This window comes from Terrapene carolina, unplaced genomic scaffold, assembly GCF_002925995.2.
Source record: "Terrapene carolina triunguis isolate 2854851 unplaced genomic scaffold, T_m_triunguis-2.0 Scaffold706, whole genome shotgun sequence".
Classification (NCBI taxonomy): Eukaryota; Metazoa; Chordata; order Testudines; family Emydidae; genus Terrapene; species Terrapene triunguis.
In genome coordinates, this window is record NW_020665057.1 from 83,491 (window position 1) to 110,732 (window position 27,242).

The following is a 27,242-nucleotide window of genomic DNA, read 5'->3' on the forward strand; positions in this document are numbered from 1 at the left end:
GTATTTTATTTGAAGAAAATGGGTTTACTGCGCTGAGTGAAAAAAACAACCCCACTGTTTTCTACTGATCTTCATTACTTTCATTTGTGTCATCCCTTGGATGGAGTCTCAATACAGTGACTACAGGCAAGGTCCTGAAAGATGAGGAGTGATTCCTAATATAGGCTGAGTGCCTTCAACTTCCATTAACTCCCATGGGAGATCAAGGCACTCAGCACTTCTCAGGTTGCCAAACAGATTGCTTTCTAGTGATAAGAAATTCTTTATATTCTGAGCTCACTCTGAATTCATTTTTTTAAAAATCTATCCAAATGGAAGAATTGGAACTTAAGCCAAATCTTCTATCATCTCTGTGTAAAGTTACAAAGGTTTTTATGGATATTCTGTTCTAATTGCCTAACTCTCAAAAGCAGTCCCATTAAAGTCAATGTAAATCAGTAAAGGTTGCAGGATCAGACATTGAATCCTTTGTTAGAGAAAAGGTCTTTAGTTCTTCTAAAGCTGATTCTACACGTTTGAGAGAGAAAATGACAGACAATTTGGGTCTGTGGTGATTGCTAAAATGATGCCATGTGCATTTTTTGCCTCACTTTTTCCACACAGGGCACACTACAGGACCAAGAATAAATAATGACAAGCTATACAAATTCACCTATTCAACAGAAGTGCTTATCGATAGGGTTAAAGGATTACCAGAGGATAGCGCGGGCTACCGGATTTCATCCGGTGTGGATGTCAACCTAGTATGGAGAAACCCCAACAATGATGATGACCAGTTGATCAAAATTATGGTAGGAGTTTTCAAAAACATATAAAAGCAGACAAATTACTTAAAGACCCCACCTTTTTCAGTAGTCTATTCCCATTTTGTGCTGCTTTGTAACATGTACAATAAATTAGAGTGTTTATCAAAATTAGGATGAATTACTCAAACAAAGAGATCGTTACACATCTACAAGCCAGAAATCTGTTACCTATTGAAACAAGATATCTGAGGCAAAGGCCAGGCACTGCAAGGTTCTGAGCACCTCCTGTTGCTATAGGAGACATCCACGTGAGGACAAGATCATCTAATAGGTTCTTTCCATCCTAAGTTTTGACTCTATGACAAGTCCTCCATTATGTCTATGTAACATATGTAATATTTTGGCACCACGTAATGTTTTGTTTACTGGAGTGGTTATACTTTGCCGGAGTGATGCTCAGATTCTAAACCAATCTCCATACAAACTAAAAATAAAGTTTTCCAAGATCTGTCTATACAAAAAAAGATCTAACTGCCTTATCGAAAGTCATTATGTATGACCGTGTTGTAAACATTATTAGGACTCACAGATATTCTAGTAGGTTCTGTTTCACTGACAATATAGGCAGATAGATCTTGAAGAAATGTTTCCTGTTGGAGTACAATTCTTTTTTAGAAGATGAGCATATCACCATGCCATCCTATCTGAGTCTCGCCAACTAAAATTAGTTTTGTAAGTTCAGTAGCTGCCTACAGAATATAAAATCACTATATGGTACCAAAACATTATAGGCCAGATTAACATAACAGCTCTGCATCCAACAGCTTCCATTTAGGCACCAACATGAGTTGGCCAGATTGTCAGACAGGCTCAGCGTCCAGCAGCTCTTGTTGAGAACAATGAGATTTGCTAGGTACTTTTGAAAAATCACTAGCCATTTCAGGTAGGTGCCTTCCTCCTGCCAATGCATGATTGCTCCCTGTGTTGGTTTTTTTTTTCCTTTAATTTTTTAGATAAAAGATGTTAAGATTGAAAATGTGAATGAACGTCCAGCAGCAAAAAACATCTTTAAAGGGAAACACTCAGAAAATATAATTGGAAAAGAATATCTGTCAGCTTTACAAAGGCCTGTAGTTCTCCAATGGACCCGTGGAAAGGTAAGTCCCTGCCTTTTAAAGTTCACGCATATTCCTTGGGGAAGCCCTGAACAAGTAATTTCTTGTTGGCGTGAAAAGATTCAGTAATTTGTCGTCTCTTTAGAGTTACTAATACACCACCCTGTCTTATTTTTGTACATCAAATATATTCATTTTGGGCTAGATTGTGACTTGCCCTTATTTGGATGCATTGTGGGGAAGACATAAGGAACCTCACCAGCTCTTGGATTCTTGTGTTATGAGAGTGCTCTATGTTTGTATATATGTAAATTGTTCAGGGGAAGGTGCCAGGAGATGTCATTCAAGAATAGGTAGCATAGTTCCTAGGTAGGATCAATAAAACTGGCTTTTTTTGCATTGCAGATAGCTTCTTCTGTGCAGCTCTTTACACCAGCTCTTAATACCTTGCATAGGAGCCAGCCAAAACTAGTCCCTGCTTTCTCTGTGCACATCTGGGGGCACGCAGTTATGCAAAGAGGACCAGGAAAAAGCAAAGCCATGGCTGCACCCCCTCCAGCCCATAGACTTGCTGGGAATAGCACAGCAGAGACAGCAGGCCACAGCATCCCAGAGGAACAGAGAGGAGGAGGTAGACTGGGGAGTTATTGGTATACAGGCAATAACTGAAGCTGCAAAACTGAATGATATCACCCAATGATAAGGGATAAAATCCTTGTTCTATTGAAATCAATGGGAGTTTTGTCACTGATTTCACTGGGGACAGGATTTCACCCAAGAGGTAGAGGGAGAAGAGGAGATATTATTTACCATGAAGGTAGACAATACTGAGTCTAGTCTGAAGCAATGTTAATCACTCAGGTGAGTACTTGAGTATATCTGTCTTACTGTCTACAGCAGTGTTAGTGCAAATTATTGTAGTCAGATAAGTTAATTAGGCAGGATATCCAAAACCCTGAATCTTCAATTATTTCAATGAGATGTAGGCTCCTGACTGCCTAATTCACTTTTGAAAACGTGGCGTAGGCTGTAAGTCACGTGTTTATGAAAATTTTATCTGAGACCACCATCCAACACAGCACTCACGTCAGATCATCATGTAGAGCCTCCACTGGTTACAAAATATTTAGATAAAATATCCTGAGATTGAAAATCTGAAATCTTCTGTGTTGTGTCTGTACTGTGAGATTTTCATCAAGAATCAGAAAAAAAAAAAAACTATTTCCTCTCCCACTGGCAAGGGGCTGGATTGTCATTTTACAACCTGTCCCGAGTAAAGGGCATCACATAGCTACGATGCCACAGGCACAGCTCAGAGAACCCGTGGTGACTCAGAGAGAGCTCCCATTTACTCGGGGGAAGGAATAAGTTACTTCACCTGGTCCCTCTTTCATGGAGCAGCATAGTTTCCTCACTGTGTCCAGCCAGCTACTCTGGCCAATGGATGGGGAGGGTAGAGCCAAGATTACTCCCACTTCCTCTCCATTCCCTTCCCACCCACTGGCTCACAACAGAGTGTATCAGGGGAGCAGCCCCTGCTCTCCCAACTGCAGCCAGTGACAAACCTGCATTGTGCTGAGCAGGGAAGTGTGTGGGGTTAGGAGGAGGTGGAGCGGAGGGGTCACTCCTTTTCAGCCCTCTGCAAAGTTGATTAAGGGTTGTGACAATCTAACTCCCAAAGATCTTCACCTACTGCTGTAAACAGGTTCTGAGCACATACACTGACTGTCAGTTTGGCCTGCCCCATTGCAGATGCCACCAGGCCTGCTCAGTAAGTTTCAAACTTAGCCTTGTCATCAGTTTTACAAAACATAAAAAGGAACAGAATGGCACTGACTCTCCACTGTACGCATCTCTAAACCAGGATTAAAGTATCAGAGTAACACAACTTGAATACATCTGCTTCCAATACACTGCAAATATGTTGGCAGATGCAGCTCTCGTACTAGAGGTTGAGATGTAGTTTTCCATATAGCTCTTTCTAGAAACAATTTTTCTTGCCAACTAGTATGTTACTCTACCCCTGTCACAATGACAAGATCTCCTCTTCCATGCCGGTTCCCTCTAATGCTGCAACCCTAACACAGATAACATATTGATTACATTTACAGTTTCTAGGAAGAAGGGCAGTATAAAAGCTCCTTAAATGCAGATTGAAGGTGCAAAGTCTTTTGTTACTAGAGAAAAAGCTCAGACAGGACAGTCTTCCCTTGTGGTTCAAAGGTTGGCGCATGCTTGACACGTCATTTAAGTCTCTCCAACTCTGATTTAGTTATGATTCATTCTGACTTATTGTAAACTTGTGGTTAAAGTGCAATGGGTACTAGATGTATGTGGGGAGGGAATGGGGTGTGAAGGGAGGGATTACTATGGGATGTGATGGTTTTGGCCACATCTTTGAGAGAATAATGCTGTAGGGGACCCATTTCAACCTGCATGTAAGAGTGAACCACTTGTGATCTTATATTTAGTTTTCCATTTCCTTTCTAAATTCTCTTTCATTAGCACACAGGAAGTCCTCTCAGGTGAGGCCTTATTTAGTTTTTGCCAGAGGCTTGAAACATCATCACCCTTTCAGTTATGGGTTGGATCCTGCAGTCAGTGGGGTTTTGCTTAAGAAAGAACTACAGGATAAGGTCCAATAAGCTCAATTTCCTGAGCTGAACTCTGGAAACTGGAAAGAAGTTTGCAGGGGATCACGTGGTGTTTCTCTGATTTAATCAGATGTACAGATTTACTGTTTGTTTTTGTTTCCACAGGTTAAAAACTTCTACTCCTACAAAAATGAACCTGCAGTTATTCAAAATCTCAAGAGAGGTCTGGCTAGTCTATTTCAGATACAGCTGCACTCTGGTGCTGCCAGGGAGGTACTGTACTGCATCAGCAATATAGAGATAATCAGATTGATAGAGTCCAATTTGATAGAGTCCTGAATGCACATACGTGGCTCCCATTGACTTCACAAGTATTTAAAGGCCAGGACAGAATTTGGCCTTTTGTTTAAACTTGAACTTGTGATTGAAAAGTTCATCGGGGGAGACTTTGGTACACTGTGTTTGGCTATATTCAAAGTTGCAGACGTTTAACTTTATAAGGTTTAAAAACTAATTTAGTGAAACCGGAGCTACCCCTGTCTGGACACACTTAATTTGATTTAAAAGTCCCTTGTTTCAATTTAGTTTAGTTCACTAAAGAATCAATTTAAACTAAATCAACCTAAATGAGGTTTAAATAGAATTAAGAGTGTCCATGCAGGATTTGCAATGGTTTAAGTACATCGGTTTAAAATAATACATTGAGCTAAGCTCATGAAACTTTGAACATGGACAAGGCCAGAGTCTTGCCAAAATTCACTCCAGCACAGGCAAATGCAGTGCCATCGTCAACTGTTTATAATTTAACATTTGTTTAATTAATGTTTACTTTGCTTCACATGCCGCTAATAAAAAATCATCTCTGCCCATCCAAGAGAAAGTACTTTTTGCATAAGTTAAAAACAATCTTACAAACAAAAATAAAACCAACAGCCTCTCTTACCCACCCTTCCAAACTAGAAAATAATGAACCCAAAATTAAAATCAACCTCAGACAGTACACCACCTCTCACACAAGTACCCAAGAGTTAAGAAAACAGTTAATCTTTGGAGTGCACCCTATAGCACAACAGATTGATTCAAGTAATTGCCCCTGGACATGTTGTTAAGACTCCTGTAGGTGCCTACCCAGCTGCAAACACTACAAGCCTGCCATTCAGCATAGACCGTGTATGTGTATGAGAGGGGAAAAACAAACATCAAAAACATGACAACAAATGAGAAATGGGTGACACTGAAAATAATTTTTCTTTTTCCTTTTTCAAGGTGGATGTCTCTGGGAAATGCAATGTTACTTACCGTGCTCGAGAAAGTCAAGTGACTAAAATTAAAGCCCTGGGCACCTGTGAAATCAAAAAGACAGGATTTACTAGCCATAATGAGGTACAATGTGGTTCATGTTTGAAAAAATAAATACAAGAATCAGCATGTCAGATAAATGTCTAAAATTAAAATAGCCAGTTCTGAGTGATAGTTTATTTGATGTTTGCCCATACACAGTGGTAGATATATGTGACCAATGGAAGTCATTTTAATGTACAAAGCAACAAAGAGTCCTGTGGCACCTTAAAGACTAACAGATGTATTGGAGCATAAGCTTTCATGGGTGAATACAGGACGAAGTGGGCATTCACCCACAAAAGCTTATGCTCCAATACATCTGTTAGTCTTTAAGGTGCCATAGGACTCTTTGTTGCTTTGTACAGATCCAGACTAACACGGCTACCCCGCTGATATTTTAATGTACATTATTTGTTTTACCTTAAAATACATTCTGCTTATACTCTCTTTACTTGCTCTCATTATTCCCTTCCTTGCATTGTAGAGCGCATGCTACAGCTGCATGTTTCATGTAGGACACTTCCTAGTATATGCTTTATCCCCAAATACTATGTGCATTACCAGCAAATGAAAACATGGGGGTAGATCCTCAACCAGCGTAAAATGCCACAGTTCAACTGAAGTCAATGGAATTATAACATGTATACCTGCTGGTGATCTGATCCAGCACTATCTATGGAGACTTCCAGGATGTCCTGTCTTCTTTGTGGTTTTAATTAATATGTGTTTCTTTCTGTGTGGGTAAAGCTTCTATATATGTTTGCAGTGCTAGTAATAACTGTAAACCCTTCCCCAGCTATTATATGTGTTTAGTACATACTGCAGATGTAAGACCAGATCCCGACCCCTGGTATGGCACTTTGGTGGTATAGGGAGGTAGTAAATTTGGTCTAACCGCACAGCTGGTTCCCCTGGCATGACAAAGGAGGTATGGTGTATAATGGATGTGGCCACAAAGCGGCTGTGCCCTAGCGATCCATGCCTAGAATAAATGCCCCTTTTAGGTTGTTACTAACAAGTGCAAATTAGAACCATGCTAAGGATACTCGAGCTAACCCAAGAGGCCAAACTAGTCCTTGTCCGCTGTAGAGATCCATAAAGCACAAAGGTGGTATACAGACATCTTTCCCCTGGTCCTTCTTGGCTCCTGCACCGAGGGCAGTCCGGCCGAATCTAAGCATTGAGTGGCTAGTATTTCAAGCTTACCCCAAAGAATTTAAGTTGTTTATGAACAGGTCATTAGAGTAGATAGCTAGTTTGCTTTCCACAATATGTTCTAGATATGGGAGGCCTACAATGTTGGGCCAGATCCTGCAACACCAACTCACATGAGGAAATCTGACTCTTAGGAGTTGTCTCACTGATTTTCTTGAGAATCTTCTTTTCTGATGGTTGCCTTTAAAAAAAAAATAGAAAGAAAAAAAAGAAAAAACCTTGATCTACGAATTATTGGGTGTCTTTTCAGCAATATTCAATTCCCTAGCCCCCTTTTTCTCTCCCCACCACCCTCTGTGAGGTAGGGAAGCATTATTGCAATTTGCCAATGAAAAATTTGAGACACATAATGGGCAAGTGATTGGCTCATGGTCACAGATAAGGTGATCATGTCAGAAATGAAATGAGAACTCTGGAGATCTTGGCTCCCAATCCTGGGCTTAGATCCCTTTCCTATACTGGGGGATAGGCCCAGTCCCACATTCCTCAACAGGGCCTTAGTTCAGTTAGAGATTTGCCTTGGGTTTGGACTGTAGGATCTGGCCCTATTGTCTTGTTTGTTATTATTTTTCAGCTTTTAGATGTCAGTACAAAAGTCACATCTGCTACAATTTATGTCCTAGAAGACAGCTTTATTAAATCCGTGAGAGCAGAAGAGAATCATGTTTTATCTTTGAATTTCCAGCAAACAACAAATGCCAAAATAGTTTCCAAGTAAGGTGGCTAATTTGATTTTTTTTAATGTTTAACTGTTAAATCCAACTAATAATGGCTGGGTAGGAATAATTAATTATATGTATTTTAGATGTTTACTTAACCTTATAATTAAAAATAGAAAACCACTGACTAGTGTATATATTTAGTGTATGTAACTATACTTTGCAGTCACTTCTGTCATCATTCTCCCTCCCTCCCTCACTATTTCCTATTGTTTGTTATACACACTTGTGGTGTCTTGTCTTAAATTAGGGCTCATGTCTGCAAACACATGTATTTTATTCATGCAAGCAGTGCCATTGACTGCAATGAGACTGCTTGTGAGAGTAAAATGTCTGCATGATCATGGCCTAAGACCATAAACTCTTCAGAAAGGATTTCTGTCTAACCTATATGTTTTGTGGAGTACCTAGTTCAATGGGGCGCAAATGTACTATCATGCTGCAAGTAAATAATGAAATAATAATAGTTGGAGCTGGTCAGACCATTTTGAAAAATTCAGAATGTCCATGAAATTTTTTTTTAAAAGAGTGCTGATTTTTCGGTTAATGAGTCTTTTTTCCAGTTTTTGATCACTTTCTTAATGGAGGTATTAAGCCATAACAACATTCTAGTTCTGTAGTCATTCCATTTCTGCATCCTCTCATTTCTTTAGTAGAATTTTAAACAGAGATTGACCCAAGCTGCAAGATGCAGCTCCACATCTAGACTTCCAGCATCTGAAAGCTCAGAGGTGTTTGGATCATGGCCTGTTATATAGATCAGGATCAACTGCAAAATTTGGAACAATGTCTGAGTCCAGACTCCAAAATCCCCACCAAAGTTTGGAGGCATTCCTATCCAGGGAATTGGTGCAGGAACATTCTTAGGGTTTGTCTACTAAGACTTAGTGTGCAGCAAACCAGGGTGCAAATGTACAGCTCACTAGCCTGTGGCACACAAAGTCACCATGTGGCCCCTGCTGCTGCACACTGAAAGATCCACAGTGAGCACTGACATACTGCTGTTTGGGTGGCAGGGTCCACATGGACAGTTAGTGCACAACAAGCTCGTGTGCTGTGGATTTACACCCCAGCTTGCAGTGCACTAAGTCTCCATGTAGACAAGCCCCTAACATTATGGTATAAGCATAACGTTTCAAGAAAGCAGGGCATTTGCCATTTCAGTAGTCAGAAGTTTCTTATACAGAAGCACATGAAATATTTCAGACTAAAGAACCCGCTTTAAATTATCTGGCAGTAAGGTATATTTACACCTACAAGTTCTGGAAGGCTGTTTCCCATATGTTATGGAGTTGAATCCTAGATAGCCTAATTCTTGGGTACCTTATTAATTAGACAGATTGATTTCCTCCATTTCCCTCCAGCAACAACTCCGCTAGTATTAAATCCTCCTGATAGCTTAAAATGGAAAAAAAGATTTACAGTGTTTTCCTATAACTTCTCAAATGAGAAATTCATTGATTCTATGATTCACATCAATGGGATAATATATTTCTTTCTCCACATAATTCATTTACTTCTTCAAAACACATTCGAACTTAACAGTGTTTTTTTCAATGTATGGCTGTGCAGGCAGAAACTGGAACTGAAGTCAATGGAAGCTGGCCCTAGAGTGATTGCTGGGAAGCAGGTTGCCAGCGTTATCAATACTTTGGACTCTAATTATATAGCAGTTCCACTAGTGGCAGAGCCAGTGAAGACTGAATGCAAAAACTGTCCCTCAGTAAGTAACCACACTGTTAGAGACTTAAATTCAAGGAGGTGAGCAGAACAGGTTTGAAAAAGAAATTTCTATCCAACAAATATGCCAAAGAAAGACGTGTAATATATCATTATAAATGCCACAGGAATTCCCCAAAACGTCTGAACATTATGGTAGTGCTGTAATGAGTCAACAACCAAGGCTGAATTGAGTTTTGCACTTAGTGGAATTAAACCCTTTTGTTTTCTATGAATAATATCATGTATCTCCCTCTAAACTTACAGCACATATTCTTAAGAACAGAGAATGGAGTTTCTGAGAATTTACAAATAAAGTCATAAATGTATTAATTATAATCACTTTCAAATAAAATGGGCCTTTATATATATATATTTTGAAAGTCTAACCTTTCTTCCCACTCCCTCTAGCAAAACAATCTTGATTTTTGATATTTGACTTACACACTAGCAAAATCTAAGGTAAAAGCTACTTAAAAAAAAAAGTAGTGATATTGTCAACAAATATTTTAACTGATTACGATAATTGAATGGGTTTCTTTCAGTGAACAGATACCCTAGAATTTAGAAGTTATGATTCTAAAAACTTTTTGATGTGGAAGGTACGGCTCCAATTCAGCAAGATACTGAAGTATGTGCATAATTTGAAGCCTTTAGTAGGTCTATTCATGCACTTAAAATACCTTGCTGGTTTGGAGACCGTGTAAATTATTTGGCAGTACAATCATGCTGTAATGTTGTGTTTTTTTCCTAGAGTTTGTATAGCTGAACAGAAGGGATATTGCATGAGTAGTAAAGAAGTTCCGAAGGGGAGGGTACATCAATGGGAGGCAAACAGCATGGAGTTGTGCTTATGAATGTTTACACTGAACAATTTCTCACTTCTTATTGTGAGAGCTGAGGTCAAATCATTTGGAACTGAATTTGTCATAATAGTTGTAGAGAGAATTTCCAGGCCAAATTAAAAATCATAGGGTATATTTACAGAGCACTGCATGAGGAATGAGGCATGGCATTCTCACTGTAAACCTAGTGGAACGGTGACAATGGAGTCCTACTTTCCTACCGTATTTTACTGTAACTGCTATACAAAGACTGGGTCTATAAATAGACCACTATATCCAGAACAGCAACATCATAATATTTAGTACTTCCATATCATAATATATATTAATGCCACACTGATATAGTATGCCACACACCTTTACATTGTCAAAGGCCTTCACAAACATTACCTAGTTCACTTAGGTGTGGTTAGGATTAGTAAAAGTAACCGTTATCCCCATTTTACAAGTAGGAAACCTAGATACAGAGAAAGGAAGGCCAACATTTTTAAACTTGGAAGCTTAAAGTTAGGCATGTAAATTCATACTTAGGCACCCCACATAAGTCACTTGATTTTCAGAAGTGCTGAGCAATCATTGTTCTTACTTAAATGGGTGCTCAACATTTCTGGGAATCAAGCCACCTATTAAGATGGCTACTTTAGTCATGCACATTTGAAAATTTTGGCTTAAGGAACTTTCCCCAGGCTAAAGAGTAAATCAGCTTCACAGCTGAAATTTGAAGCTGCTTCTCATGTAGTTTAACTATTAACTTGTCAACATATAAAAATAGTAACTGCATTATAATTTTTCTTTATCCGTTTTACATGATTTCTAACCGCAACGGGTGAAGCATTTCCTGGCAATTAATGACGAGATGAATTCGAGACCCCAAGCTTCTTCCTGGGGTCTAGCCTCCTCAAATTGGTCAGCTACCGGAAAATGTGAAAGAATCATTATAGCTGAATGAATGTTAACAGATGATTTAGAATAATCTAAAGTAATGCAAAAGACATTGATTGTCTAGAGCACACCAACCGAAGGGCATCACTCACCACAAAAATTCATTTCTCTACGCTGTATATTTATTCATTTTCAGATTACAATAGCGATATTGACCTTGATGCTGGGCATCAGTGACCAGCTGAGATTAACAGCCCCCATCTGTGCCCCAGGCCATCAATTCCTCCCAGATGGTCATTAATCCCCAGGAAATACCCAGTGCCTCTGTCATTGTTGCCTAATTACTGTCTGTTACAGTTCATGGAAATTACACTCTGTACCACTGAAGTGATATTTCTGTTTGCAGGCAGGTTCAAGTGCTATAGCTTAATACAGACTCTATGAAGGTAGAATATTTTAGCAAAGATTGAACTGGTATTGATGTGATTTCCCACTTCGGAGAACTGCAATCAACACTGCTGCAAAGAACAGATGAGTTTTCACCAAGGAATGTCCTAGATAATACTAGATAACAGAAGTGGAGGCAGGTGATAGAATAGAGAAAAGGTCAAAATATCTGTACAGATTTCTTACCAAAGGGTGTCTGAAAGTAACCCTCTCAATCTTTAGATTTCTTAACGTTGAACATGGGCTTCTAAAACACTGCGATGGGAAGTCTGGAAATGTATAAAATAGATGCTGAGAGTTTAGCTGGATTGAAAAAAGAGACTGGACATTTATATCACTAACAGGAACATCCAGGGGTACAATAGTAAGGATTTAAAAAAAAAAAAAAAAGAAGAGAGAGGTTGACAACAATTGGATGGGATATAAATCCTCACAATTCAGGACATAAACTAATCTCTAACCACAGACAGAAGGAAGAAACTTTTCTTTTGGACATATTGTCCCATAACTGCCCACTGCAGGGTTTCTTGCCCCTCCCTCTCAAGTATCTTGTACTTCCCACCTTGACTTGACCAACAGGATACTTGACTATACGAACCAGTGGTCTGATTTAGTATGGCAATTCTTGTGTTCCTCTAGTGCTGGTACATCATTTTTGACCGACTCTTTATTGTGGCCTAAATTTCACCCTCTTTCTCTTCCACAACTGTCGTTCAGCAGTCTGTGCCCCCACTTGATTGCTCTCCACCACAGCAGAGGTAGTTGTATTTCAATGGTATATGGGTATAGTTTGTGGAGCACTTTAAAGATACTTTGGGATGACATGTGCTATATACATGTAACATATTATTAATGATTCAACAACTGAAAGCATGCAAAAGCATGCTGTTTCCAATACTCTAACTACCATTTTATAAAGCAACCACAAATTGCTACCCCTCTTCACCATACATAATTGTAGAAGACAGAAATGGAAAAGTTGTATGGGGGCATCTGCAAAGGCTTCTCACAAAAGTGCCATCTTCTAAAAAAAAATGTCAATGTGGCATTTCACATTTCTTTCAATAGTGAAGTTTCAAGAAAACTAGAGCCACATCATGAGAACACTATATTTACAGAGGCTGGGCAACCATGTTTTGGACCAAAATATATCACATTTCAGATATTATGTAGTACTCAAGTGATACTGTAGACTTCAATGAGACGCTCAATTTTGGTTTCGCTGCAGTAATGTAATTGCTGGGACCTGGAAAAGGTTTAAGAAACACATGGTACCATAGCAGAGGCATATTAAATGATATCTATCTAAGGAAAATCCAGTATATGAGATTTCAACCAGTATAAACTATACTCAACATATCTATCATGAGACTGATTTCTGAGAATTGAAACCAGTGCACAAGGTTTGACACAATTTTTTAAATTATTTTGCAGATTTCTGAGCACTGGCAGGCTATCAGGAAACAATTGGAACCTGAAAACCTTTCCAAAGCTGAAGCAACAAGAAGTTTTTTGTCCTTCATTCAGAACCTCAGGGAAGCTACGAAAGAGGAGATACTTCAAATTCTTAGAAGTGAAAGAAATGAAGTACTGTAAGTCACCAAGAGCAACTTTAATGCTGTAATAAAAGATTTACAAAACACAAAAAATGTGGGGTGGGTGCATGGGAGAGAGTAACTCATCCACATACATGTGTAATCATATTAGTGATATGCTGGATCTGTAATAGTTAACACTTTTCTATCTACAGGGAAGGGGAAGTTTCTGTATGATAGTGCTTGCTTCTGCAATAATATGTTCTTGCAGTTTATTATTCAGCCCCTAGATGCCTTTAGCACTGTATAGCATCCCAGATAGTCTGGTCTCTGGTAAACAACAGAGTCAAAGCTGGAACTCAAGCTGAGTGGAAACTCCTTCATCTGCAGTTATAGCTCTTTTCTTTTTACAGACACACTTTTCCTTTTTCAGATTTAATCCTGTGGACTTTAAAACACTAAGAACACTTCTAAGCCTTTTATCAGACTCTTCCTCTGTATTGGCATAAAACAAAATATCATCTACATGTATGGATGGATACCCCTTGCTGTCCTTCACCTATCTTGTCCTAGAAGATTTCAGGAGCACTGGTTTTGCTAAAAATGTAAATGCTGAAAGCAGTAGCGGCCAAAAAGAGTAATAAATTCCAACTATGATTTACTTTCCATGATCAAACCTGTCAATAGCTCAACCTCTTTGTTTCTGTGAGTAGCCGTGTCTTTTCAATACATTGCCTAACACACTTCAATAACTTATTAATTTCCACTCCTCACTTTACAGTCCTCAGCTGGTGGATGCTGTAACCTCTGCTCAGACCCCAGCCTCACTGGAGGCCATGCTGGAGTTCCTGGACTTTAAGAATGGAAGCAGCTCTGTCCTGCAGGAGCGGTTCCTATATGCCTGTGGATTTGCTTCCCACCCCAATGAGTTGCTACTGAAATCTTTAATTGTAAGTCAAAATGGCAGAAAAACACAAGCTCATTTATTACTCAAAGAGCCTAAGCCATGCTGAGAGGGGAGGGAAGGGGTGTTGTCCAAGCACCTCATAACTTTGAGGTGTGCATATTCTGCTGCAGGTTGTGGCTCATACAGTACCCACAATGCATAGGATTTCAATGCAGAACCTATATCTACTTTGTAAAATGTCACTTCTGCTTACACCACAGAAAACCTATTACATAACAATATGTAGGTACGTCCCCAGTTCTCCTAGAACGGGGTGGGCAAACTTTTTGGCCCAAGGGCCACATCTGGGTATAGAAATTGTATGGCGGGCCATGAATGCTCACAAAATTGGGGTTGGGGTGCGCACGGGGGTGAGGGCTCTGTCTGGGGGTGCAGGCTCTGGGGTGGGGCCAGAAACAAGGAGTTCAGGGTGTAGGAGGGGGGTCCGGGCTGGGGTAGGGAGGGGGGTGTGTGTGGGGGGGGGTAAGGGCTCCAGCTGGGGTGCGGGCTCTGGGGATGAGGGGTTTGGGGTGTAGGAGGGTGCTCCAGGCTGGGACCAAGGGGTTCGGCGGGTGGGAGGGGGATCAGGGCTGGGGCAAGGGGTTGAGGTACTGGGGGGTGGCTCAGGGGTGCAGGGCAGCGCTTACCTCAAGTGGCTCCCAGAAGCAGCAGCATGTCCCCCCTCCAACTCCTACGCAGAGGCACAGCCAGGTAGCTCTGCTGCATGCTGCCCCGTCCACAGGTGCTGCCCCTACAGCTCCCATTGGCCATGGTTCCCAGCCAATGGGAGCTGCGGGGGGCAGTGCTTGGGGTGGGGGCAGTGTGTGGAACGAAGCCCCCGGTTGCCCCTACGCGTAGGAGCCGCAGAGGGGACATGCTGTTGCTTCTGGGAGTCACGCGGAGTGGCCCCTGACCCTGCTCCCTGGCTGGAGCGGGGAAAGCCCCAGACCTTGCTCCCCGCCGGGATCTCAAGGGCCGGATTAAAACAGCTGGCGGGCTGTAGTTTGCCCACCCTGTCCTAGAGACTACCAGATCAAGCAACATTTTACAAATTATTCTTGTTAGTATACCAATTCAGAGATGAAATATATAGGAGCTAAGTATTTCTATTATCTGTTGACATCAGGCTTTAAACATCAGCTTCATAAGGAACTGCTGTGTCAGATATTCTGAATGACACTTAAAAGGAAAAAAAACTACATTTGCAGGGCCGGCTCTGGCTTTCTGGCCGCCCCAAGCAAAAAAAAAAAAAAACAGGCGGCGCGACCGGAGCCAGGGTGCAGGGGGACTCCCTGCCCTGCAGATGTGCCCCGGCTAGCGGGGGGAGGGAGAGGGAGCAGGGGGAGAGAGAAGGGGGGCGGCCAGGGCTTCAGCAGGGCGCTGCCACGTGGTCCCTCCCGCCGTACCCCCTGCCGGGAGGGCTCCGCACCGCTCCGGTCGGCTGGGAGGGAAGGACGCGGGCTGCCCTGCTGGGCTTGCTGCAGGGCGCTCCTGTCCTCCACGCCGCTGCCCCCTACAGGGCGGCCGTAGCAGAACAACAAACAACAACAAAAAAAGTGGCCGTGCCGCCCTAGGATTGGGCAGAATGCCGCCTCCTACAAGCTGCCGCCCCAAGCACCAGCTTGCTCGGCTGGTGCCTGGAGCGGGCCCTGTACATTTGGTTATTACACCCAATGGCAGAACAGTACTCTGCTGAGTACAAGTGCGATCCTGTAAGGTGATGAGCACCCTCCTCTCCCAGGGAAGTAAACAGGAGTGGAGGGCGCTCAGCACATTGCAGGATTTGTACCGTTCTATTTAGATGTGAAGGCTAACAGTGCTCCCTTTCAATACCAGAACAGACTCCAGGGCCAGATTGGAAATAGTGAAATCAGAGAAACTGTTACCATCATTGTTGGTGCACTCGTCAAAAAGCTGTGTGACAAGGGAGGCTGCAAACTGCCAGTAAGTATTTGCTGTTTTTCTACTGGCCAAATTCTACCATTGGATGCACATGCACAACCCCTGCTGAAAGTATTGGGAGACTCATGCAAGCATCCCTCAGAATTTGCCCTCATGTTTTAAACGACACCTACCTTTAACATGATGGACAGACTTTCTTTAGAACAGGTTTTATTTTGTGCCCTGGGGGCCGGATTCTGATCTCAGTTACATCTGTTGTGCATGCAGATAACTCTTAATAACTCCTGATTTACACTAGGGTAACTAACATCAGACCTCTCTCTAATCCCAAATGCCTGTATGTTCCCAGCCTGGCAGTAGACTTAGGGTGACCAGACAGCAAGTGTGAAAAATCAGGACGGGGGTGGAGGGGTAATAGGCTTCTATATAAGAAAAAGCCTCAAATATTGGGACTGTCCCTATAAAATCGGGACATCTGGTCACCCTAGTAGACATGGTACTTTTGTCTGGTTTTACAGAAGTTTTTCGCATCCCCTGAGAACTTTGTGCAGTCAGGGTCTACCTAAAACATGGAAACAACTTAGATTACAGATTCACTGGAGCAGGAATACTGGTCCAAGTGGTGGACTGTGTCTAATCTGTGCTCAGCGCAGGGCAGATTCTATGCCATTCTATGGGTCATGACAAGAAGTATAGCAACCTGAGGGACAAGGAATCCTCAACTGGTCAGATCTGCTGGATGTATGACTCCTTTGCACGGCTGAAGAGTCTCAAGCATCCCGCCAGCACCCAAGGATTTACACCTTTTATTTTTCTGTTAAGTGCCATGCGTTCCTATACCGCTGTGTGAATAGGCACGAAGGAACATTTCCTGTGTCATTTCTTTCTGTCACAATTATTGGCCTCAGCAGTGGAGTCAGTATATTCCTTGAATCAACAGGTGCATGCTGAGTGAGTGGCATGTTTAGGAATCATGCATCAGGGCATGCCTGTAGATTTAAGGAAGTTTTCAATATGCAGTTGAAAAGTCAGACCTTTGCTAAATGTGACCAATTATGTTTTAAACCAGCCAAAGGTATCTGGACCCAGTCCGGCAGCTCCTACTCACATGGGCGTTGAGCAAGCTTAGCACCTTGCAGGAAGCGTTCAGCACCTTGGAGGATCACGTCTTAAATGTGGCGTCTATTTTCTTTTCAGGCTGTTGTGCGAGCTAAGAAGCTGATCCTAGGAGGATTAGACAGGGCGAAGAAAGAGGATGATGTGAAGATGTACCTGCTGGCAATGAAGAACGCTCTTCTGCCTGAAGCAATTCCGCTGCTACTAAAATATGCTGAAGCAGGAGAAGGGCCCATCAGTAATCTTGCTGCCACAGCTCTGCAGAGATATGGCATCTCTTTCATCACCAGTGAGGTGAGAAGATTTACTGCAAGGGAAAAAGGACATGAGAGGACATTTAAAATCAAATGTAAATTAAGTGGAGCCCCTTCTTCATGTCCCACCCCATTTCAATTTACACTAGATATTTTTTCTTTCAATAAATGGTCTTTTATACCCTTTCACGGTGTAGCCAGAAAACTGTTCATGGCAGTTTTGATCTCTACACATCTCTCTCTTCCCACAGAACAGTATCTAGAATTAATCTGTGGCTCTAGAGTCACATGCAACAATTATGGTACAGCATGTGGAGTTCCCGGCTCTGATCTGAACTCCATTCACAGATGTGCTCACTTTGCTGTGTGGCACACGAGACATTAGCGGGAATGCTGAACATGTGAATCAGAGTGAACAGGATCCTTCCTTGCCCCCCAAGTAGCAAAGGAAAATGGGTGGAAAGGAGGAGAGAGGTACCTCTGTCTTCCTTCCCAGCAGCCAGGAAAGGGATTGGTCAAGAGGAATACTGAGAGATTATGGCAAATGGAACTACAGAAGATTACCCCAGAGCGAGGTCCTGACATCATTGCATTGCACGGTGTACTTCTGTTGCTGTTCTGCACCAACCACTGCTGACCTTGCGTTGTCATGATGCAATTTCACAACACAACCATCTCAGTCCATCAGCAGGCCATGACTGCTTCACTCTGTCACTCCATTAGTTAGGAAGTAGCTCTGCAGCCCTTCATGGTAAGATACCTCAGTAGCAGACAATCCTTAGCTTGTGGAAAATGTACGATTATTTTTAAAGATACCTGTTCTCTTAACCATTTAAAAAAATCTCCTTAGCCATTGTCAGCATTGTATTAATTCTCCTCCACTATGCTCTGGCCAACAATCTTGCTGTCAGTGCTAATGTGTAAGGCTGCGTGTGAGCTATGGTTGAAAACATAACGGCTGCTCCATTTCCTCACACAATTACTGTACTACTAGTGTTTAACGTGTGAAGTGACACTGGGAGCATAAAAAGCACTATATTAAAACATATTCGAATATATTAGCTATGGACCTAGACTAGGCAGGAGTCAGGCTATGTGTTTGCATCTCTGACATCATAAATTAGTATGATTCCATTTTCTATGGATACCTGTGACTTATTAGGTGAATATTCTGTTTTCTGATTAGGTGAAGGAAACCATGAACCGGATTTATCACCAGAATCATAAAATTTATGAAAAGACCCTCAGAACCACTGCAGCTGCCATCATCTTCAGCAATAACCCATCCTACATGGAAGTGAAAAACCTCTTGCTTTCTATTGGAGAACTGCCATTGGAAATGAACAAGTACATGCTCTCATTAGTCCAAGATATACTTCATTTTGAAATGCCTGCAAGGTACATTATGTTTAATATATGTATTATATATAATATATATATATACACACACACACACAAATGTACAGGCATACACAGATACAAACAAACTTATCGCTCTCTGTACTAATGTGACACGGGATAAAAACAAAGGGTATTCAGTTAATAGCTAAAAAACATGTAGTTTTTAAGAGGTCATAAGTGGGCACATGCTCATCTTTCTATTTTTGGGTACTGCCATTTTAAAATAAATCCGTATATTCCAGTGGCAGACACTGAACGCCTGACAGGAGATTTTCAAAGGCACAAATGGCAGTGAGGCGCCAAGCTCCCTGCTGATTTTCGATTCGTTAGGTGCTTCCCTGCCATTTGTGCCTTTGAAAATCTTCCCACCTGGTCTTCATTCTTGATGTTCGATGGAACTTATGTCTTATGTTTCCAAAAGTGAAGCTCTTTGAAAAGTTGCAGCATTAAAAGAAAATCATTGAAATATCTTTCATTCTAGACTATGTTAGTTTTCAAATAAAACCATTTTAATTGGTAACCTTCCTACAACCAAACCCAGATCTGTGGCCAAGACCTTATAAAAGTATCTCAATAATTAAGCCAGGTACTTAACAAAAAATCTTTCAGTAGTAATCTTTTACATTTCTGTTATTGAAATATCAATGTATATAGACAGATTAAAAATCTTACATTCAAAAGAACATTAAAGGTGCAAAGTGAAGCACCAAAAAGTCAGATAATACCTGTTCTGTGGATAGGAACTTTACTCCCCAGCGGTTTGTCCATCTACGATCTTAAAATTCTTTTAAGAAAGAAAGGAAATAATCAACATTGGGTGGAATTTTCAAAAGTGCATAAGTGATTCAATGGGACTTGTGCTCCTAAATCTCTTAGGTGGTTTCTGAAATACCATCTATTATCCCTTATCTATTTATCTTCAGTTTTAGGAACTGATGATCCAAAACCCAGTGAAGTCAATGAAAAGACTCCCATTTACTTCAGTAGGCTCTGAGTCAGGCATAGAGTAGTGTGAGCAAAGTTAAATCTTCTCTTTCCCAATAGGCTGACATTCTTAATGTTCTCATGGAAGACAGTACAGTAGCAAACTAGTTTTTTATTTTTTAATACTGCAGCAAAATGATTCGTAAAGTTCTGAAGGACATGGTTGTGCATAATTATGATCGCTTCTCCAAGACTGGGTCTTCTTCTGCATATTCTGGCTACGTGACACGTATGTAACCAGAAAAATAACTTTTTAAGCCTGTTTATATTGCTGGTCACTTGACTTAGTTGCAGGCATGATTAATATCTGGTGTCTTTGTCGATTAAGGTGGTCCTGATGCATCATCCACATACAGCCTTGACATCCTCTACTCAGGCTCTGGGATTTTAAGAAGTAGTAACATGAACATCCTTCTTTTCAATAAAAATGCTCGACTTCATGCCAGCCAGGTAACTGTCATGCAGTATGTCAACGTTGAGGTAGCATATGGGCCTGTTCCTGCAGACTTTAAGCTAACGTATCTCCTGTTGAAAACAGGGGGGGGCATTTAAGGACTATTGGGTCAGGCAGAGAATATGCCAACAACAGAAAAAACTGCTGACAATGAGATACAAAAGAAAGGCAGTTCCTTATATAACAGGTCCAACGTTTCACTTCTAGGGAAAGACTATAGAGTCTACTGCTAGGCGCAAATTTCACCCACAACTAATTAATAGCAATAGCTGCTATGAGACTATTTTACTGTCTGTTTCTCCTACTGCTTTTAAACACTTATATTTTGATCAGATGCTTTTTTCATCTACAGTGAAATTTAAAAAAAAATTAAGTTAGCTTTAAAGTTCAACTATTGTGTACTAGAAATACTTGTAGTGTTTAAAATTCCAGATCAGGCACTTTGTCATGGATAGTGTCTCACTTTTGCCTTTTAGGTTGTGATTGAAGCTCAAGGCCTAGAATCCATAATAGCTGCATCTGCTGATGAAGGCGAGGAAAACCTGGAGTCCTTTGCTGGCATGTCAGCTGTCTTGTTGGATGTTCAGCTCAGGCCCGTTACCTTTTTCCAGGGGTACGGAGATTTAATGTCTAAAATGTTCTCGGCAACTGGAGACCCTATGAATGTGGTGAAAGGACTTATCCTTCTGACAGATTACTCACAGGTACTAATATCTCATTCTAAACTTTTTCTGTCTCTCAGGCACACACTCTCTCTCTTCTAGTCCTGCCCCTCCAGACACATTATAGTAATCTGACGGTTTGCTCCACTTATTTTATACTGGAGAGTCTATAGGACTTTACTTACTTTTCTATCAAAAGGGAAATTATATATTGCATGAAATCAGAAGACAGGAAATCAGCCTGGATAGAAGAGAGTTAAAATAAAGGCTGCAAATACATATCACGCTAAAAAAACACATTAATACTATAAAAAACAAACCAGTTCCCTGTGGAAAAACCCTGCTGATTCCCAACATATTACTAGTAGATACAGCCTCCTCTCTACCCAGTTATTTTGTAATGTACAGTTCCTATTAAAGTGGTGGGGTCACCAATAGCCATCTGTTTTTATAGCTCAGAAGTTACCCAGTGATCTGACACGCATCTTCTTCATCTTGTCAAATGCTCAGCTAAGCTACCCAGACTTGCATGCACCGTGTGATCTTCCTTAACTGCTCACTTTACAAGCTTAGTGCTAGCATTATTCAGAATTTACTGTGAATGCACAGAGTGCAATTTGCAAGGGCTCATAAGTCAGTGACATCAAAATGATCTGTCATCGAAAGTTTAAAAGGCTCTTCTAAGTAAACATTCTTCCCTTGACCAAATTGTCACCAGACAGGGGCGGCTCCAGGCACCAGCGCAGCAAGCGCGTGCCTGGGGCGGCAAGTCACGGGGGCGCAGCGTGCCGGTTGCCGTGAGAGCGGCAGTCAGGCTGCCTTCGGCGGCATGCCTGCGGGAGGTCCGCCGGTCCCGTGGTTTCGGCGGCAATTCGGCGGCAGGTACGCTGAAGGCGTGGGACCCGCGCACCTCCTGCAGGCATGCCGCCGAATCCGCGTTACTAGCGGACCTCCCGCAGGCATGCCGCCGAAAGCCGCCTGACTGCCGTGCTTAGGGCAGCAAAATACATAGAGCCGCCCCTGGCACCAGAGATGCTAAAAAAAAAAAAGTTACAAGATATTTTCTTTTGTGTGATGGGACAAGTGTTTTTCACTGTCCTTGTATTGCTAAGCCACTGAATTATATTTGGTCAAACTTTCCCAAACAATTCCTCTTCAGGTGGAAATCACCAAAGGTGAAGGGTTCAGACAGTTATAACCATCTGAAAACAGGGATTTAAAATGTAAACATTATTATACAACTTTAGATGTAGTTGTCACTCCTGTGCCAACTATAGCACTGCAGATAATCTTTTCATCTTTAACCAACACCATATGAAGATATGGTTCAATATGTTATATGTTTTTCTACTTACTTCATATGTATATCTAGCTTCAGATACGGAACAACCATGCATCTGAGTAGCACAAATCTAGGACACTTAACCTAGAGCAAAGAGGCAGCATTTGGATTGATTTTTCTGTTCTGCTCAAATACAGGTGTGTGGAACTGGGAGATCTAATGGTAGAAATCAACGTATGAAGAACTGTAGGCTCCAGTTTTATCCCAAAGTAGTACTGTATTGGATTACTGGGCAAGCATGGTGCAAACTGCTCCCACTGAAAAATTTCAGAGAGGCTCCAGTAGTGGAACTTCTCACTTCATAGAATCTCCCCTACTTTTTGGTAGAGGAGAATGTCAAAATGTTCAAATACAGTCTGACTAACATTGTACCCTTGACAATACCAACCAGAAATGATCCTGAGCACCAAGTCTTCTGCACCAGAGGACTGGCATTTGCATTTGAAATCAAGCACAGCCACTTTTAAATGGTTCCGTCAGCTAAGAGTTTCACATCCAGTACACAAACTGTGAACTAAAGTTCACTGAGAAAACTGGTTGGGTTCTAACAAGATTACATGCTAGAGGTCCAGCTAACAGACAGTGTGTCAGTGACTTATTTTACAAACCTGGCAGGTGGGAAACATGATCAGACCTTTATGTTCTCAAGCTCAGATCACATAAGGGTGGTGTTTCCAGAACTAAATCTTTCCAACTGCTGTGCATGCCCAAAGCTCCCTAAATATTCTGGCAGAATCACTTGGCTAGGCACCCCGAGAACTCTGCCAGCCAGTGGATTCTGGACTCCTTAACTTCAGATAACCTAGTAAGAGTGCAGGGCACACCAGTGTTGGAACTGCATGCCATCCCTCACAACACCAGGGCATATCATTTTAGGTCAGTCACTGAAATTCAGGAAGCTTTGGCAGTAGAAGCTCTGTAACAGCACAGTGAGCAGATGGGATCACTCTCTGCTTTCTCTTCTGTGTCACTGACAGCACAGTTGCTGTGCAAGCAAGCTGGGTTCCAGGTAGCAGATACCTCAATTGATCCTTCCTAGCCAGGAAACCACTGATTCCTTTTAAGCCCCATCCACACAGGGTCCTCAACTGGTTTACAAGACTGTTGTTAAAAAAAAAAAAGCTTCAGGCTAAACTGTTTTTTTTCCACAGTACAGCTGGTCAGTGTGTATGGGGCTGACTGAGACTATTTTTAACAATCATGTTTAAGATTAGAAACAGCCTTAACATTGGTTTGCCACTTCCATATAAGCCCACTACACTGCGTTAGAAATATTTTCACCCGAAGTGCCTTTAAACTGTGCTTAGAACTAGAACTGTATCAGGAAACCATGTAAAAAGAAGTGTAGATGAGCCTTAATTGAATGGTAAGACTGGCATTTAAGAATCTAGATCTGAGAGAGGAAAAGTGTCACTCCCTGCACTTGTGGTGAAGCCATTTCACCAATAGCCATGATTCACGTAGCGTCTTACCCATGGTTTTTGCTACCAAGGTACTAACTCTGTTTCCTTGGCCAGCATGGAGAGTAGCACACAACCCCTGTAAACCATACTGGCCAACGGTATGGCTTTATAAAAGAGTTTATAACATTGTTCATCCTTCTCTATAGTGCCCAGTGGTCAGCTACCTGCTAGCCTGATCCACAGAGTCATGGCTTGGGGCAATATGGTTTCAAGCACAGACAGGAACAAATGTGTAACAGTAAAGGATGTAGATAGCACAGTTGCTATCTTATTTATAGGAGAATGACTTGAAAGCTGAAAGGAGGAATTTAAAACTGGCCAATTGAACTTTTGAAAACTAATTTCAGAATATTCTATTTTATAGGGTCTCTTAAAACAGCATAGTCTGATTTTTAAAAAAAAGTCCTTTAGAAAAGTTATAAAGGGTTTTCTACTCTTTTGTTCATCTTTATATGGATCACTTCAGGCAGTAGTTGCTCCACTGCTGACTAAACAGATGAAAAGTGAAATTGACTATACACAAAGTGTTGTCAAATATACAACATAAAAATACCTGGAAAAATAGTTTTCTTTCACTAGTTCCTTTCAGCGGTAGTAGTCATTACTATAGTAGACAGCATTCTCAGACAGATGTAAATTCTAAGTTGATGATGTCCCTTTAAACTCCTGCTCCTGCCCACTACACATGATGCAGTGTTTTTGTGAGAGAGGATATTCCAAAAATCTACAAACAAAAATCCTCAGGGTGCACGATGCATCTATTACTACCTTTCCCGACTCGGTTCAAGGGTTAAGAGTGACAGCGTGGCAAATCATAGTCCCCTTCATAAAAAAAACCGCTCTCACTGAATTATTTTTGAGCTCCTGAAGACACCTGCATTAATGCTCCTGGGTGTAGGAACAATATTTCTTCTCGGTATCGCACCTGCCAGAAGAGCAGAGAAACCAAATATTTTATGAGTAGGTAAAAGCAGCCATTTGAAAACCAGACCCCCACAAATAAGTGCCTTTTTCAGCCCTGCCGTTTGCATTCCATTCCAGTAGTACAGTAGTGGGGTTTTTGTTGAAATGTGGTCTACTTCAGCATTTTGAATCAGTACCAAGACATTGATCCCAGTTTTTCATATCAAGTCTTCTGTTACAAAGGACGCTGTTAAGCTTTAAATAGAAAGGCAAAGGAAAGGAGCGCCTCTAAAAGGCCAACTCCCATTGGCTTTACTGGGTTTTGCACATGTTTAACTGAGGATAGAATTCAGCCCTGGAGTAAGTAATGGATGATCAGGTCAACCTTGTTTAATATTTTTATGAGATTTGACAACAAAGAGACAGATTTTCTTTGAGTTTTAATGGCAAATTTAATTTAACTATTGCAGCCTTTGAAGTCCTAAATAATCACATTCACAGTAACTGTTAAATTTAATAATACAGCCTTTGCAAATTGATCCCTCACTCAAATACTTACATGCAATTTGACATGCATCTCAAAAAATCTGCTGCCCTGTTTGTGCACAAATGACTTTCAGAATGCATGCTATTACACACTCACATACATTCAGTTATAGCCCAGTCCGGTTCTAATTTTTAAAAGAGAGGCATGTAATGTCTCCAGATCCAGATAAGTCAGGCATTTTTAATTAGCTACCATGGGTGAAATCCTGGGACCATTAAAATCAATGGCAAAATTCCTTTCATTTCAGTTGGGCCAGGATTTCACCCAATGACTTTAACTAGATAACAAGAAAACAGGACAATAATATGTGATCAGGCTAGTGAGGGGCATCCTTGTTTATAAGCTACATCCAAGCCCACTGCATTCTTAGGTTAAATCTCCAGCCCACTCCAGTAGCAACTGACTGCCAAGTGACAAGCCTATTGAACTCTGCAATATAGAATGATTCAGACCTTAAAAGGTGAAGTAACCAGATACAGTCACCACCTTTCTCCAGGCTCCATACACTGTGAGTGGAAGGTTTTAAGACCCTCTCCCCAACCACCCTCTTTAAGCACCAGCCCCTGCTGATTGAGTTGGGGAGGGAACCTAGGTCTTTCTCATGGCAGGGTGTTCCGCAGGAGACAGCAGGGCTGCTGAGCAGCTAGCAAGGGAAGGACATAGAGACCCCTTTGTCCAGCCTAGGCGTGCAAGGGGGGCAGAAGCATCAAGCTCTCCTGCATGCTGCAGACACCTGCAGTAGTACAGGGAACAACATAGGAGCAGAGAAACTGGCAGACGAAGGGACCCAGGTGGGGCAGAAGGAGGATAAGTATCCCCATCCCAAAGAGCCGTGGTCACAGGGGAAAAGGAGAAAGAGCAGCAGATTTCACTGGGCGTAGACACCGGCAGCTTGAGTGTACATCCTCCACTGGCCAGCCCCTCTCACACGGCTAGCCCTGCTCAGTGTGGGGGAATTCATTTCCCTAGGACAACAGGGGTGAAAGATGGGCTGGCCAGCCACAGGCCCCTCTTCCCTCAACAGTGAGGGGAGACAGGCCCTCTGTCTGAATGGAGGGGAATGAGAAGCCAGCTTCCATTGTATTGAAAGTGGCTGCTCCCATTCTCATTTCTCCTGTGCCAGTTCTCCGGGGAGAGTGCCCGCTGCCTACGCCCCACACCTGCTATTTCCTTCAGGCGCAAAGGGACAGAGGCTCCTGCCCCCACCATTACTGCTGGTGTTTTTGGAGATGGGTGTAACTTGATCCTGCTTCTTCAAGCCCCAGAAGGAATGGAGGAGCCAATGGTCTTTATACCCAGTGGCTTCTCAAAGTATGTCTACACTGCAATAAAACACCCGTGGCTAGCCCGTGTTAGCTGACTAAAGCTCATGGGGCTTGGGCTGTGGGACTATAAAATTGCAGTGTAGACATTCGGGCTACAATTTTATAGCTCCACAGCCCGAGCCAGCTGATGTGGGCCAGCCACAGGTGTGTTATTGTAGTGTAGACGTACCCTCAGATGCCTGGCTGCCTCCTGCTGCTGCCACAAGGGAGGGCTAGGCTGCCTGTCAGACATCAATAGCCAGGGAGAGGTGCTCCGAGGGCCCATACATCCACCCAGTTTTTAAAAGTTGAAAATGTACTGGGCAATCACTATCTTCTCCCAAGTGAGGCCCAGAGTGCTGCTTTAATTCACTGATTCTACATCAGGTAGAAAAATCATCATTTTTAGAGTTAGACCAACAAAACCATTTTTTGCTGGAAAATGCAGGTCCCTCAAAATCAGAATGCTTTGCAAAATCCCTGTTGATTTCACCCAGATTTTGTTTTGGAGAAAACAAAAACATTTGACAATATCAAAATGTCCCATTTTGACATTTTCAGAATAAACCTTTTGGGGTTTTTTTGTTGTGAAATATTGTAATGTATTTTTTTTAAAGTATAAAATGAAACAAAACATTTTGATTGATCCAACACTCCCACCTTCCCCCCGAATTTACCTTATTGGAGAATTTTGAAATGTTCGTGTTTCATGCCAATTAAAAATGAAGCCAAATTTAAAAATCCTTCATGAAATGTAATTATCCTCTGCATAGCTCTAATCATCTTAACTGTACAGAAGGTGAACT

General features: G+C 41.7%; 1 protein-coding gene across 1 annotated transcript in view; it reads left to right on the forward strand.

The window, feature by feature from the left end:
- MTTP (microsomal triglyceride transfer protein) overlaps positions 1–27,242 on the forward strand; it is a 37,685-nt gene that overhangs the window by 4,705 nt on the left and 5,738 nt on the right. Inside the window, exons 2-15 of the mRNA XM_026659857.2 lie at positions 604–791; positions 1,760–1,903; positions 4,621–4,728; positions 5,722–5,838; positions 7,586–7,725; positions 9,303–9,453; positions 13,058–13,215; positions 13,940–14,108; positions 15,941–16,048; positions 17,204–17,416; positions 18,563–18,774; positions 19,893–19,990; positions 20,090–20,211; positions 20,692–20,919. Coding sequence (XP_026515642.1) covers positions 604–791; positions 1,760–1,903; positions 4,621–4,728; positions 5,722–5,838; positions 7,586–7,725; positions 9,303–9,453; positions 13,058–13,215; positions 13,940–14,108; positions 15,941–16,048; positions 17,204–17,416; positions 18,563–18,774; positions 19,893–19,990; positions 20,090–20,211; positions 20,692–20,919 — 2,156 coding nt within the window. The remainder of the gene's footprint in view (positions 1–603; positions 792–1,759; positions 1,904–4,620; positions 4,729–5,721; positions 5,839–7,585; positions 7,726–9,302; positions 9,454–13,057; positions 13,216–13,939; positions 14,109–15,940; positions 16,049–17,203; positions 17,417–18,562; positions 18,775–19,892; positions 19,991–20,089; positions 20,212–20,691; positions 20,920–27,242) is intronic.